Genomic DNA, 16,267 nt, shown 5'->3' on the forward strand with positions numbered 1-16,267 from the left:
CAGAAACCTAGGGAAAAGTGGCAGTAATCCAGACCAGAGATAATGATGGCTTAGTTTAAGACTGTAAGCAATTGAAATGGTGAGAGGTGTTTGGATTCTGGATAAATTTTGAAGATGGACAAGTAGGATTTCATGATGGATTAGATGTGGGGTGTGAGAGAAAGAGAGGCATTAACAGTTGACTCCAAGTTTTTTTGGCCTGAGCAACTAGAAGCATTGGTATTTGGTATTCAATATATATTTGTGAAATTAGTAAATGTTTATTTATTTTGAACATCTGATAATTCATAGACAAAAGGGTCCATCACTTTTGGCTTCAAAATAATGACTATAATGGTTGTCACAACATTTTTCTCAAAATGTCCCCCTTATTTCTTTCTTTCAGTTCGTGAATCAGTTTTTCTTGGATGTTAGATAAGAGGAAGCATATGACACACCTTGCTTGCTAGTATTCTTTAAAGATAGGCAATGTATGTGCAGTTATATGAGAAAGACAACTCACATGTCAAACGATGGGAATGAATTTTCATTGTCTTACTTTGGTTTAATATTCATAGCCATAAAACCTAGCTTGATTAGAACTTCTTGGATTTTAAGCAGTGGAAGGAAGTAAAAAGTTATCACCACATCAGTTATACCTCAATAAAGCTATAAAATAAAAGTAATAACAAAATTAAAATGAGGCAGTAGAGGACTTCCCTGGTGGCGCAGTGTTTGAGAGTCCGCCTGCTGATGCGGGGGACACGGGTTCGTTCCCCGGTCCGGGAAGATCCCACATGCCGCAGAGCGGCTGGGCCCGTGAGCCATGGCCGCTGAGCCTGCGCGTCCGGAACCTGTGCTCCGCAACGGGAGAGGCCACAACAGTGAGAGGCCCGCATACGGCAAAAAAAAAAAAATGAGGCAGTAGAAAAGTGGGAAAAAAGTTATTACCACAAACATTGTGTTTATTCTTTCTGTTGTGTAAGTGTCATAGGAATTGATGCACTTGTCTTATTTTTTGGGAGGGAAGAAACGGTCTTGGAACCATGCCTTCTCCATTTAGCCTAGAGAGTTAGGACTAAGAAAAATAATACATTCTCTACCTCAAGAATGTTTAAGTCCAAAATTTCTCTATCACTCTTGGCCAAGTTTTACAAAGATATTTTAAATCATAAGTCATATCATAGAATGTCTGATAAATCAGTTAATAATGAATAAAATATAGTTTCACTTTTTAAATCTCTTAAAGATTGTAATGGTATCCTGGAATACTTCTCTTAATTATTAGCATGTAGTTATGTTTATATTTTAAATATTCATTTATTAAAGGAGCAGAAGCATAAATGTGAGTTTATTAATTTTTTTCAAAGAACTGTTCATTTTAAATTAATTGACAAAAACATGGATAATAAAAATTTTTAATTCAATTATATGATTTATTTGAGTTCAGTTCAGCACACTCTCTTGAGCACATGCTATGTGTTCTGTATATATATGACAAGCACTGTACAAGAATTGGAGTTTAAAGATAAATGAAAGCTCCTGTTTTTTTGTTTTTTTTTTGCGGTACGCGGGCCTCTCACTGTCGTGGCCTCTCCCGTTGCGGAGCACAGGCTCCGGACACACAGGCTCAGCGGCCATGGCTCACAGGCCTAGCTGCTCCGCGGCATGTGGGATCTTCCCGGACCGGGGAACGAACCCGTGTCCCCTGCATCAGCAGGTGGACTCTCAACCCCTGCGCCACAGGGAAGCCCGAAAGCTCCTGTTTTTAAGGAGCTTATGGTCTACTATGGGAGATAGACAAGTAAAAGGATAATTTAAATAGTATGTGGAGAACTTTCACTTATAATCAGGAAGGAGCACAACACAAACAGCTAGAACTGAAGAAAATATATTAAAAACTATTTTTACATATTGAGGAAAAGAGACTGTTCAAGACTATGATTACTGAGAGAAGGGAAACACATGAGGTATGATTACCCTAGCTTTTTACCTGGATGCAATTCTTTGACAGCAGGACTGAGAGGGGGAACTTAAGCAAAGCAGAGTGGTCTGATTGAGTTGAGGATACAAAGCTTGGAGTTCAGGGAGGCTGAGTTAGCTGAAATTTTCGGGACAATGTACTTGAGAGGAAAGAACTACACAGACAAAAACCTCCAGAAATCTTCATAGAGGTTGCTTTGAGCCTTTGGCTATATATTACTCTGTGCATACGTACAGGAAAACCACTAGGCTGAGTGAAGAAAAACTGCTGAGGAGTCATAAGGTCGACAATTCTAAGAGCTCACACAGGACTGGGAGACATTCATGTTCCATCCTGTCAGAATAGAAAGATCTCATTAAACAGAAGAGTCCTGCCTTAATAGCAAGATGAAATTAGCCTTAGACTTAAGGCTCTTCTGGACACACTCTTTTAAAAAAAATCTTAAAAGCAAGGTTTGGACCTAATCATGTTACCTAACTGCCTGCTAAATAACAAGCATCAGCATGCTTTAAAGGAAGAGATCAAAATTCAAACATTCAAGAAAATAGTGAACACAATGTCTAGTAGCCAATCAAAAATCACTATACATGTGAAAAAGCCAATTATAACTCATAGCAAGGAGGAAATAAGGTCAATAGAAACATCTCTAGAAATCATAGAGATAATGCAATTAGCAGAGAAAGACTTTTTAAATTGTTCTTATAAATATACTCAAGACCATGAATATAATGAAGAGAAAAAAGAGATAAAAATAATCAAAGATTCAGAAAAATCATTTGACAATATTCAACACCCTTCCATGGTTTTTAAAAAAAATTCAATACAGTAGACATTGAAGGGACCATTCTCAACCTGATAAAGTGTATCTATGAAAAACCCATGGTGAATGCTATTAATGATGAAAGAATGAAAATTCCTCACCTAAGATTGGGAAAATACAAATATCCACTCCTACTACTTCTGTTCAACATTTTGCTAGAGATTTTAGCCTGGGCAATCAGGCAAGAAAAAGAAATAAAAGACATCTAGGCTGGAAAGGAAGAAGTAAAACTATCTCTATTTGAAGATAACATGATCTTGTGTATAGAAATCCTAAGGAACCCACCGGAAAACTATTTGAGCTAATAAACAAGTTCAAGGTTGCAGGATATTAGATTAATATATACAAATCAATTATATTTCTATATACTAACATGAACAATTTGTAACTTGAATTAAAGAACATTCAATTTACAATCAAAAAGTAAAATACTTAGGAATACACTTAAAAAAAGTTCAAGACTACAAAAATCATTGTTGAAGGAAATTAAAGAAGACCTAAATAAATGGAAAGTCATCCCAAGTTGATGGATTGGAAGATCTAATATCGTTAAGATGGCAATACTCCTAAATGTGATCTACAGATTCAATACAACCCCTATCAAATATTCTAGCTGGCTTTTTGCAATCCGACCCTAAAATTCATAGAAATGCAAAGGACCAATAAGAGTCAAAACAAACTTGAAAAAGAACAGAATTGGAAGACTCACACTTCTGATTTCAAACTTAGAACAGAGCTGCTGTAATCAAGACAGTGAGGTGCTGGTATGAGTATGGGCATATAGATCAAGGGGATATAATTGAGAATCCAAAAATAAACCCGTACATTTATGGTCACTTGATTTTTACACGTATGCCAAGACCATTTGCAAAAGAATAGTCTTTTTAAATAAAGGTGCTAGGATAACTGGATATCCCCATGCAAAAGAATGAATGTGGACATCTACCTCATACTGTACACAAAAACTAAATCAAAACAGATCACAGACCTAAATGTAAGAGCTAAAAATATAAAACTCTTAGAATAAAACACAGTTGTAAATCTTCATAATTTAGGATTAGGAAATGGTTTTCTAGGTATTCACAAGCAACAAAAGAACAGATAAATTGGACTTCATCAAAATTAAAACTCGAGTTTCAAAGGACACTATCAAAAAAGTGAAAAGACAACCCACAGAATTGTAGAAAATATTGGCAAATCATGTATCTAATAAGGGACTAGCATCCAGAATATATAAAGAACTCTTACAACTAAACAGTAAAAAGAAAAATAACCCAGTTTTTTTAATGGACAAAGTATTTAAAAAGGCATTTATCCAAAAAAGGCATACAAATAGCCACACATGAAAGACGTTCAAAATAATTAGGAAAATGCAAATCAAAACCACAATGAGATGCCACTAGCCTGGCTATAATAAACGAGTAGATAAGAGTGTTGGATAGGCTGTGGAGAAATTGGAAACCTCATACATTGCTGGTAGAAATGTACAATTATACAACTACTTTGGAAAACAGTTTGACAGTTTCTCAAAATGTTACACCTAGAGTTACCCTATGACCCACAATTCCACTCCCTGGTATTTCAAGATAATTGAAACCATATGTCCACGTAAGAACTTGTACATGAATGTTCATAGCAGCATTGTTCATGGTAACCAAAAAGTGAGTAGAGTTTTCTAACTTCATTGGGAAGCTCGTTTTACTTAGTAATATGACACTATTTTGAATTCTCATTCAGCAGTCTAACCTTCAACTAACTTGTTCTTTTGTATCCAGTTGTTGCTTAAATAATCCTGGTCAGTTTATTAAGAAACAGTTCCTATGTGGCCAAGGGAAGCTGTTGGGACTGAAAATTGACCATATACTGCTTAAAGTTTTACTACACAAGAAGAACTTAATCATTCCTGACATACATAAAGCAAAACTTAAAATAGTTAAAATATGTTTTTTGGTTTTTGTCCATTTGTTTCTAGAAATGAAGTCAGCGGAACATGATAGTGGCCAGTTAAATGAACTTCAAAAACAAAAGAGTGAATTGATACAAGAATTATTTACTTTGCAGAGAGAGCTTAAAGGTATTACCTTTATGAGTTAGTTTATTTTGCTGATGAATATTGTTATATATCTACTATAGGGTAGTATTATCCTTTCAAAATGTATTCACCTATTGGGATGTAGTGCTGCTATTGATGTAAAAAATGAATAGGTAAAGCACTGAACTGATCAGTGTTAGATCTGGTATTTTTAATGTCACAAACTTTGTTAAGATCTTTTTTGTGTGTGCCTTTAATTGCTATATTAAAGTAGAAAAATAAAAATCACTAGTACATATATTTTACATGAAGCACCAAAATTGAGTATTGTTCTTATGAATGCATAAAGATAACCTTTATGTTTAATTTTTTAAAGATTGTAAGAATTTTCTTAAATTGTTTAGGTTTTGAAGATAAAAAAAAGGAAGCCGTTTGTACTACCAAGTACCTAGAGGCAGAAAAAATAAAAATCAGTGAAAAGCCTCAAAATGCTGCTGAATGCTTAAGGTAAGAATTGCCTATTATACTTTGGTATAAAATCTGATAATTTTCCAAGTTGTCAAGTAGATTGCAGCATAAAACTAAACACACAGTTGCTTTTTTTTTAAAGTTTGTTTAAGAAATTATTTCCTTCTATGTGTATTCTGAAACATACTAATAAGCAAACACTTTACTGGCTAGAAAGTGCTACACATAAGTTTCACGATGCATCAGGTTGATAAGGTTGAAATCAATTTTATCTTTTCATATACCTCATGGTCTCAGAGTTATTCATATCCTAACAGATTAAGATATAGTATTGTTTCCACAACTCTCTTTTTTATTATCCCTAACTTTCTGGAGTGAAATTATTTTTGGTCCTTCTAGATTTCAGGGAAAAAAACCACAGTCTACTGTTTTACTTGAAATCTGTCACTCTGGTTTGGGGCCTAAAGATTGAAAATGTATTTTCTGTACGGAATATTTAGATTTTTTTAATGCATTTGGATAATGAAAGAATGGCTGAGGTTAGAAATGACATAATTATATACCAAAGGAGGACCCCCCCCCCAGTTTATTAATTTCACTGTTATTTATTAATAATTCAGTGTTATATTTAATGGCTTAATTTTAAAGAACTTCCTATACTTTCTACATTTAATGTAAGAAACAGAAACCTCATTGCCAGATCTACAAAGAGGCAAATGAAGACTTCTTTCACATAAATCATATAGGAAATAAGTCCACTAGAGCTGAACAAATGCTTCATATTAGCAGTGTATTGCCTTAGGCCATAATTTTAGTAGATTGTGAGAAAATATCTGCAATTTAATTTTATGTTAAGTTTTATAAGCATGAAATATCAATCTCTTGGGTGCTATGTTTGATGCAGAATGAGTTTCTGTAGTGACAGTCTGCTCATTGATTTTTTTTACACTTTTAAAAATGGTAATGCCCACTGGTATCATTATAGTTAGTAGTAAAGGGGCTTCCAATATGAACTCCAGTTTTGTTTATCACTCAATCATAAAAATTTGCCCTGGATTAAAATTAAGCACACAAAGTTTGTTAGACAGAGCTTTTCCTTCACAGATGGTGACAAAGGAAATTTGGATAGAAAGAAACATCAATCAATATACCTAGTCCGTTCTTTGCATCTTAGCAGTTATTGAATGAAATGCCAATATTTATCAATTCCCACTTTAAATTCTTTAATATGTGTAGCTTAGTTTCCCTTCTGGTATGTTCCATAAAAGTTATTTCAAGTGTGAAGAGCAGAGTCAAAATACTAAGTGTAAAGATATTTGAAAAGAGGGCCATCAGTCTTATAATTAGCGCAATAACAAGGAGCTAATGATGGCAAAAAATGATATGACATTTACTGAACATCATTAAGGCCAAACTTAAGTTGGTTTAATCCCTAACTTTTGGAATAGAATAATCTTTTTCATCTGTGTGTTCAAATGTATACTGAATTCTATAGTAATTGCCTTTATCTTAAATTTTCAAGTTTAACTACTCTTGGTATAGATGCTATTTTTAAGCAGGGTTTCTCAGCCTTGGCACTGTTGAGATTTTGGGTCAGGATATTCTTTGTTGTGGGAGAGCTGTCCTATGCAGGATAAGATGTTTATCAGCATTCCTGGCCTCTACCAACCAGATGCCAGTAGCGCCACCCACCCCCAGTTGTGACAAACCAACAATGACTCCAGATATTGCTCAGTGCCCCCTGGGCAGAGACGGGTGGGCAAAATTGTCCCCAGTTCAGAACCAGTTTTATTTTAAAGTTATTAAAATTGTACTTCTACTTTTATTAAACTTTAACCAGTAAGAAAGCAATTACTGGGTTACAAAAAGTTACAAAAAATTAATTACAAAAAATTAAAACTTCATCTCTATGAACTTATTGTTTCTACTTTTTGTAATTAGAAAATTTTGATGCATATTTTATTCTGTCTATATTATTGAAATTCTTTTGTAATGATTATGTTTTTATAAAGTTAATCTGTCATGTCCAGGTTGCTTGTTGGACTCTAACTTAATGCCATCCATTAATGGAGAGAACTAGTACTTTATTTTTTTAACACCTTTATTAGAGTATAACTGCTTTACAATGGTGTGTTAGTTTCTGCTTTATAACAAAGTGAATCAGTTATACATATACATATATCACCATATCTCCTCCCTCTTACATCTCCCTCCCACACTCTCTGTCCCACTCCTCTAGGTGGTCACAGAGCACGGAGCTGATTTCCCTGTGCTATGCGGCTGCTTCCCACTAGCTATCTGTTTTACATCTTAGAACCAGTACTTTATATTCACAACAGTTTAATGGTCTCTGCTTTAAGTAATCTTCCTCTATTTATAAATTACAAGATGTTTGTTTATTTAAAAGATTCTAATGTGAAGAGTGTGGGCTCATTAATTAACACATGTTAAAGCAACTAACTTATAGAATATTACTATGATTAATACCTAAACCAGAGGTTGTGTTAATTTCTAAGAAGCGTCCCTGAGGGTTGTATAACATACCAAGCTAGTTTTTTCATGTAGTCCAGGGAGGACAGAAATCTCAGGGTCTCGAGAGGCAGAAAGCATAGAGGTTAAGATTACAAACACCTTTGAATCCCACCTCTGCTATTTACTAGGTTAGTGACCTTGGACAAGCAATTTAACTTGTCTATGCCTCATTCTCTACATCTATAAAATGAGGTTAATAATGGCCCTACCTCACAAGACTATAGCAAAAATTAAATGTCTTAATATATATAAAGCCTTTACAACAGTGCTTGGTACACAGTAAATGCTCTATAATTATTAGACATAATTATAATTGTATAATTACTTATGATTTCATTTTTATTTCATATTATCCATGGGAATTTCATGCCTTTCAGGCTTCTTTCTCATTTTTTTCTCCTGCCTGTCCTTTAAGTGCAGAGGCTCCCTAAAGGTTAGTCATTGATTGTTTTCTTACTTTGTACTCTCCATGGGCTATCTCATCTGGTCTAAAGTTTTAGTTATCATCCATAGATAATTTCCAAATCTTTGTCACTAATCCCTCCTTCCTAAGCTCCAGTTCTGAATTCCCAAGAATTTAATATAAACATAGAAATAGATCTGAAGTGATGCTGTCCTGATTAAACAAACAAAAACGTAATCTGTGCTATCTCCCTGCATTTCTATCACATACTGTGTTCTACTAGCACATCAGAATACTATTTGTGGAATTCCAAATATGCCACAGGACTTCACACCTCTGTATCTTTCTCTTTTTTCTCTATTAGTTAAAAATCTGATTTAGTCTTCAAGGCCTAGCTCACATGTAATTTTTCCTGAGTAAACCCAAAATGTAGCAGGCATGTTTGATGTGTTCAGAAATCTCATCATTCTCACCCTACCCCCGTCCATCACCAAGTTTTGTTGCTTTTACCTCCAAAATATTTCTTGAATCCTTCCACTTCTCTCTCCATGGCTACCATCCTAGTTCTAGCCACTACTCTCTCTCACCTGGATCACAGTAACAATCTCTCTCTGCTTTCCCGTCATCCACTCTTGCAACCTTCATTGCATTATAAATTGAATTGTGTCAGCCCCCTTATTAAAATCATCAGTGGCTTCATAATGAACATAATAAAACCTAAAGTCCAAGACTCATCACAATATGGTATATGACCACCTCCCTGATGTTATTTTCAACCATGGTCCCCTTCTCACTCTGCTCCTTAAAGCACTCCGAGCTTTCTTCCACCTAAGACCTTTATCTATGCCTTTCTTTCCCTCAAGTTATCTGTTTGCCCCTTGCCTGCTTGTCTCCTACCTGGTGGGACATGCCCTATCCTTTAGATCTCAGTTGAAATATTTCCTCAGAGAAGGATCCCTGTGATCTAAATTTTATAACCTGTTGTTTTTCCTAATAACACACTGGATTTTTTCCTTGATAGCACAGATTCCATTTTGTAATTACATATTTATGTGCTTCATTTTATGTATGTCTATGTCATCATGTGCTCAGTTAGGGGAAAGATATTGTCTACTTTGTTTATACCATTGTATACTCATGGTCTAATACCTTGGTACAGAGGTTGGCATATAGTGGGTATTGAATAAATAAATGAAGGAATAAACATAATAAATTATGAAAGCGTTCCTCTACTGTTCCTTTCTCTGTGTTCATAGAGAATATGTTTATAATTCTGTTATATCATTGATCATATTCTATGATATTTATGTGTATCAGTCTCTCCCACTTAACTGGGAACTCCCTCTACTACTTCTTCATTTTTCTATCAGTGTCTGAATCTAACATAGTCCAGGGTACTTAGTGTTTAATAAATATTTGTTCCAGTGATTGAGTCTACATATTTTATTTTTACTACAAAGAAGATAAAAGTTCCTCATCTTTTTTCAGTGTTATTTGCAAAGACATGGTATATATTAACCCCTGAGATAGCCCCATGGAATTCTTCTTTCCACTCCTGGTTTTTTTCTTCCATGAAGAAAAAGCTTTACTGGTTTAACCCTCCTTGTTGTCCCCCCCAGAACTCCTTCTTTCTTATTCTATGGTGGAGAGGAGTGATTCAGTCTGGTGAGTTTGGAAGGATAAACCGAAGCCCAGCTTTCTTTTCCTTATCTCTCTGGAGTATGGCCTGCCTCAGAGTATATATTCCACTCTGCTCCTCTATCCCTTAAGTTTTACAGTGATAGGACTCCATGAAAGAAAGCTTGTGGCATCCAATTCTGTCTCTAATGGTGTGAGTTACATTAGTCTAATTCTGGGGTTCAGTGTTAGTAAATCCTTTGCATGCAGATATAAGCCACATTCTCCAGTCACTGCTATATTAGTAGCAAACTTGACATCTTGACCTTCCTTATTTCTCAGATGGGCAGAATTCAGGTAGGCAAGAATAGCAGTATATACTGGACCACTTCAAACTCCCAACACCTATTATTTTTTATTATTACTCAACACCAGGGTCACCAAAATACATTTCTTCATCATGACTTTTTATTTACTGCAATAGTAACATACCAGACAACTTGAAACATTTCAGGCATTTTTTTACCTACAACACTTCTTCTTAGAATGGTTTTACACTTTTTATAACCAATGTTTATGCTTGTTTAATACAGCAGGAAGTTTGTTTCAGAAATGAAGCTACAAAGTCAATAGCATGGGATTTTCTTTCTGAACATTTGAAGATAGAGTGGTTTTGTGAACAGCATGTTTGCAATGGAAACAGCACAAAAGTTAATATACACCTGCTACTGAGAGACTCTAAATGCATTTATATGAAGTAGTAAATCAGTGCTGTTGCCTCTTCAGTGAAAAGGTCATCCAGTTAAGTTAGTCATAGATGTCACATTGATGGTGTTTTATTAGCTAGTAAAATTCTGGGGGAAAAAAGACAGAAGTTCCCCTTCCTCTTACCCCATCCTTTTAATTTCTCCTTTTTAAGATTTTCTATGGATTCATGGATTTCTTTTTTATTTCATGTGTTATAGTACATTATTGTCACTATTTTTGGTGCTCAAATTGTCCCAGATTTGGCTAGAGGCAGTCGCTTGAACTAAATTTTTGTGTCTTTTGACATTTTCCCATCAGTTTTTGGTCACTTTCCTTCCTTCTTGTGCAACAGAATATTCTAGGCTCATCTTGTATATTATAATACCTACCTCAGCCCTGGGACCAATTATTTCAAGGAGTCCTGGTATCTTTTAGTTGGTACTGGTTTTAGAAACTAAGATTAGCATGCTAGATGTGCTCGTTACTACTGGGTGTCATTGCTTCTGAATACTTTAAATGGACAGAAATAAAAATATCATTTTTTTAAATCATGATTTTTTTTATACTGATCCCTTCCATTCACATCCAAAATGACAGGTTTTTTTTTTCCTCTTCCCTCCATTTTCTTTGTATATCTTCTTTCTTCTAGTGAAAACTCTGGTTCTTAACAACATCAATGTAATTATCCATTTCTTACAATCTTGTAAAATAATTTTAGAATTACTAGCTGTGTACCTTCACTAACAATAAAAGTAGTAAATAAAATTTAAGATTCCTTTATAATTCTTATTGCCTTACAACATATCCCACTGAGGGTTATAGACTACTATGTTTGAAAATTACTTGAATTAATTCTTTTTTTTAATCTGTGATTATAAATTTGAAAAACAGGTTTATTTGTTTCTGTTTGTGTTTAACTCAACTGTTACTTTGTGTTAAACTTTATGGTCTTTTCCTCAACTTTATTTATTTAATTTTATTTGTCAAATATGTAAATAATCATCAAGATTCAAAAGTCAGAAGTATATAAAAAAGATATACCCAGAGGAGTTTCATTTCATTCCATATCTATTCCACCCCATTTTCACTCATGCTGTAGGTGACCATTTTCACTAGTTACTGGTTTATCCTTTGTGTTTCTTTTCATCTTTATCTTCATTCTTTTTATACTGTATAATACTCCATTATATGGATGTGCTGTAGTTTATTCAACCAGTCTCATAAGAATGGACACAGGTTGTTGACAATATTTTGTGATTACAAATAATAATGCAACAATAACTGTCAAATAATGCTGTCAAATAATGCAACAATAACTGTCAATGCAACAATGCAACAATGCAACTGTCAATGCAACAATAACTGTCAAATAATGCAACAATAACTGTCAAAAGGAAAATATAAATGTAGTTTTGTTATATACTGCCAAATTCTCCTCCTTTGAAGTTTAACGATTTTAAATTCCCCCATCAATGTCTGAGTACAGCTGTTTATCCACAACCTTATGAAGAAAGTGTGTTATCAAGTTTTTGGAGTTTTACCAATCTGATAGATGAGAAATTATATACCTGTGTAGTAAATTTTCAAGTCTTTATTATGAGTGAAATTGACCATATTTTTATCACGAGTAATATTAAGTACTTTTCAAATGTTTAGGGATGATTTTTATACTTTTTTCTGTGAAGTGACTGTTTATGACTTTCCCCCATTTTTTAATCAGAGTTTTGGTCTTTTTTCCCCTTGATTATAAAGCCCCTTTACATATTAGAGAGATTACACTTTTATCTGTGATGTATGTGGCAAGTATTTTCTCTCAGATTGTCATCTTTTGACTTTACTCATGTGTTTTGCTATGCAATTTTTTAAATGTAATTGAATTGAGTACTCATTTTTCATTTATATTTTGAGCCATAGTGAGAAAGTTCTTGGCCACAACCAGCTTATAAAGGAATTTCCCTATTCTTTCACTTTGTCCTTAGATAGTTTCATTTTTTACACTTAAATCTTTGATCCAGTTAGAGTATATTTTGGTGTATGCTATGAGATACAGAGCCAATTTTAGCTTTGACAATTCATCTATAGCCACATAGCACATAGCTATCCGGTTTTTCTAACACAGCTTATTAAAAAGTCAGTCTTTTACAGTGGTTTGAGGAAGCTCCTTTAGCATATGCTAAATGTCCACTTGTCCCTTTTAAGCTATTTCTGTCTTCTGTGTTCCACTGCTCTATTTATATGCCACTACTGCACTCTTTTAATTATAAAGGATTAATGGTATGATTTAATATCTCACAGGGCTAGTCACCTTTCTTTGTTTTCTCTTTTTTCAGGGCTTTCTTGGAAAAAAAAAATTCAAGGGCTTTTCTAGAATGTTCTTTTTCTTTTTTCATATGAACTTTAGAATCAAATTCACCTAGCACCAGTGGAAAAAAGTGTTAGTATTTTTATTAGGGTCAAATTAAGTTTTATTTAACTGGGGATAGTTAACATTTTTATGATGTCCTATTCCATGAAAAAGTCATGTTAATTATTGCTGGTGACAATGAAGGCTACTTATTTTTGTTTGCTAATTTTGTATCTTGTCACCCTACTGAATTATTTTATTGTTTGAGTTGGTTTTAACACTGATTCATGGGTTTTCCAAGTATGTTTTCAAATTACCTGAAAAACGAGATAGCTTTATTTCTTCTTTCAAATTCTTGTTCCTCCAGTTATCTTTCCTAGACTAATTTTAATGGCTGGTTCCTTATAGAATTATAGAGAATTAAAATTTCTTTCCAAATTCTTTAGTGTTAACTTGAAATTCCAATAATAGAAGCTGCAAATCTGGCACTATTCATGTAATAAAGAATTATTATAAAAGTTTACTAATGAACTAATTAATAGAGTGAATTTTTCCTTTAAAACAGACTTAAAAAAGAATTAGAACTTTATAAGGAAGATGACATGCAAAGTGTTTATGATGCTCTCCAGACAGAAATAGAATTTTTGCAGTTGGTAAGCCATAATTGATTGTTTTAACTTTTGTTCAGCACTTGTTTTTACTTACTGGTAAGAATGGTTTTACTGGAATACATCTCACTGAATTAGTATTGTGCCCTTCACATGGATTTGCACTAGATACAAAAGAACAAAACAGGGCTTCCCTGGTGGCGCAGTGGTTAAGAATCCACCTGCCAATGCAGGGGACACGGGTTTGAGCCCTGGTCTGGGAAGATTCCCCCATTCTGCGGAGCAGCTAAGCCCGTGCGCCACAACTACTGAGCCTCCGCTCTAGAGCCCGCGAGCCACAACTATTGAGCCCACGTGCCACAACTACTAAAGCTCGTGCACCTAGAGCCCATGCTCTGCAACAAGAGAAGCCACAGCAATGAGAAGCTCGCTCACCGCAAGGAAGAGTAGCCCCTGCTCGCCACAACTAGAGAAAGCCCACGCACAGCAACAAAGACCCAACGCAGCCAAAAATAAATAAATAAATAAAAACCAAAACAGCAACAACAAACAAAACTAAGGTCATGATATAAATCTGTGAAATGTTTTGAGTCTTGGAGATTTAGATGCTGCATAAGGCAAGTTATATCAATATATAAAGAGAATATGTACAATTTCAAACTAAGTTAAAAAAAATTCAAACCTGACCTCACAACATCCCCTTGACTGAAACTGTTATTAGAGGATTAATGCACTGAAGAAGTTTAACTATCATAATGCTTAAAAGCTTTTTGTTTTTGATAGGCATAAATTATACTTTGATTATATTTGATCCTAAAACTTTCTTATTACAAATTTTTATGATTTCCAGAACTTTGGATTCAATTATTGGAAACTTATTTTCAGATTGTGTGGGAGCACTTCAGATTGCTTTTAACCTCTTACTTTGGTTGTTTATAAAATGAACACAGTATTTGTCATGCTCTATTTTAATAGAAGACATATATAGCTAGCTTTAAAGTATGTTAAAATATAGTTTTAATTTAATACACTATATTTTCTTCCATATTTATTTTCTGGAAATATTTTCTTATTTAAGATTATCCAATAGGTATGTTAGGATTTATATTTTATAGGATTTATATATTTAGAAAAACTTTCAATAGTAAAATTTAGAAATGCCCAGTTATTGTTGTGCTAAATTTACATGAATTTTATGTAATTCTTTTATTAAGAATTTCATTTCTCTCATGAATAATTGTATGTTTTCATTTCAGACACTGGCACAGAAAGATCTTCAGGAAACTAAAAACTTGTAGAGAAGTGATCAGCTATCTAAGATTTGATCAAGCATCTTAGTATCAAATCTTTGTGGTAGATACATGAATGATACCCATTTCTTGCGGAAAACGTGAGGTTTAAAATGTTCAAAGTTGTTGATATCTAGAATTGATATATTAGCACTTAAAAAAAGTAAGTTTTTGGTCTTGTTACCTGCTGAAACTTAAGGGTTTTTATGTGGTTTGATTTTATTTCTAAAGGAAGAAAAAAGGAGAAACAGATATTGTGTTCTCAGGCTCGTTATTCCCCCCCGACCCTTAAGCTGATCTATACTTTCTGATGTTGTTCATTCTTTGTTGCAGTCTACCTCAGATCCAATCAAGTGTAGGAAGAAAAGCTCAGATTATTGACCCAATTTCGTCAGTGCCATTTGCACCAACAAAGATGCTTACTTTCATTTTAATCCTTCTGTAATCATAAGATGTCTTTTGACAGAGGCCTTCTGAGGCCTTTCATCTACAGAAGCCAGTTTTCTCCACTTTTCTCTAAATGTGTCTACAGATTTAAGTCTGGGACACCTGCAGCCACTTTCCAGCACTTTGTGCCTGCCAGTTTTCTTCCTAATGCCAGTGTTGGTTAGAATGAAATAAGTCATCCACTCGGGGAGGTACATAGTCTCCTTATGGCCATCAGGATTCATTTTTGCTGGTGGCCTAAAATATTGCAGCTGAAAACAGTGTACTTATGTTTGGATCGATCATGATATTGCCACCAAATTTCCAACATCACATGTCTTTCTGCTGTTAGCAGTCCTAACTAGGAAGAAAGGTGTATTTTCACCTGTTTCTTAAAAAAGTATATTGAAACTATTCAACAAGGCCCTAAATTGTGGTAGGCGGGGGAGGGGAACAAAAGCTACTTTAAGGATATAACTTAAAGTTCTGAGTGCAAATGTTTTCTTTTATGATTCTAGTTGAATTAGTTTAATATCAAATATGAGATGTTTACAAATGTCTTAGATCTATTAATGTTAAGGTAGTCTTGTTTCAAATCAAGTCTTATTAGGGCATAGCTTTTCGTATAGGTTGCTTTACATCCTTATTTTTTTTAAAAGTAGCAAAGTTAAAACTCTCCTTTGAGATGTGTACCAATTGCCATCTGTTTAAATAATTTGTATTTTCAAAAGTTATTTTTATTTTGATTCTTTAAATATTTAAGAGTAAATTACTTTTGCTTAAGAAGAAAAAAAATGAATGGTACCAGAGAATTGCAGTCTGTTTTATATGCAGATGCAGAGTGGGAAATGGTTACTGGAATTAGTCATGACTTCAGTTCTGTCTTATTTTAGTCCATTTATCTAACCACATTCTAAGTTCTAAGTCTTCGGAATATTTATTATTAAATGTGTATCACATCATTAATATGCAGGCTAAGTTTACCTGTAAAGCCTTTTTCACAGTAATTTTTGTTCAT

General features: G+C 34.0%; 1 protein-coding gene across 1 annotated transcript in view; it reads left to right on the forward strand.

Annotated features, from left to right (window-relative positions):
- Nucleotides 1-15,856, forward strand: part of CCDC172 (coiled-coil domain containing 172) — a 53,231-nt gene extending 37,375 nt beyond the window's left edge. Inside the window, exons 5-8 of the mRNA XM_033420964.2 lie at nucleotides 4,756-4,857; nucleotides 5,220-5,322; nucleotides 13,492-13,579; nucleotides 14,791-15,856. Of these exons, the coding sequence (XP_033276855.2) occupies nucleotides 4,756-4,857; nucleotides 5,220-5,322; nucleotides 13,492-13,579; nucleotides 14,791-14,832 (335 nt within the window). The 3' untranslated portion in view covers nucleotides 14,833-15,856. The remainder of the gene's footprint in view (nucleotides 1-4,755; nucleotides 4,858-5,219; nucleotides 5,323-13,491; nucleotides 13,580-14,790) is intronic.
- Nucleotides 15,857-16,267: the final 411 nt, after the last annotated feature.

The sequence above is a fragment of the Orcinus orca genome, chromosome 14 (assembly GCF_937001465.1).
Source record: "Orcinus orca chromosome 14, mOrcOrc1.1, whole genome shotgun sequence".
Taxonomy (NCBI): domain Eukaryota; kingdom Metazoa; phylum Chordata; class Mammalia; order Artiodactyla; family Delphinidae; genus Orcinus; species Orcinus orca.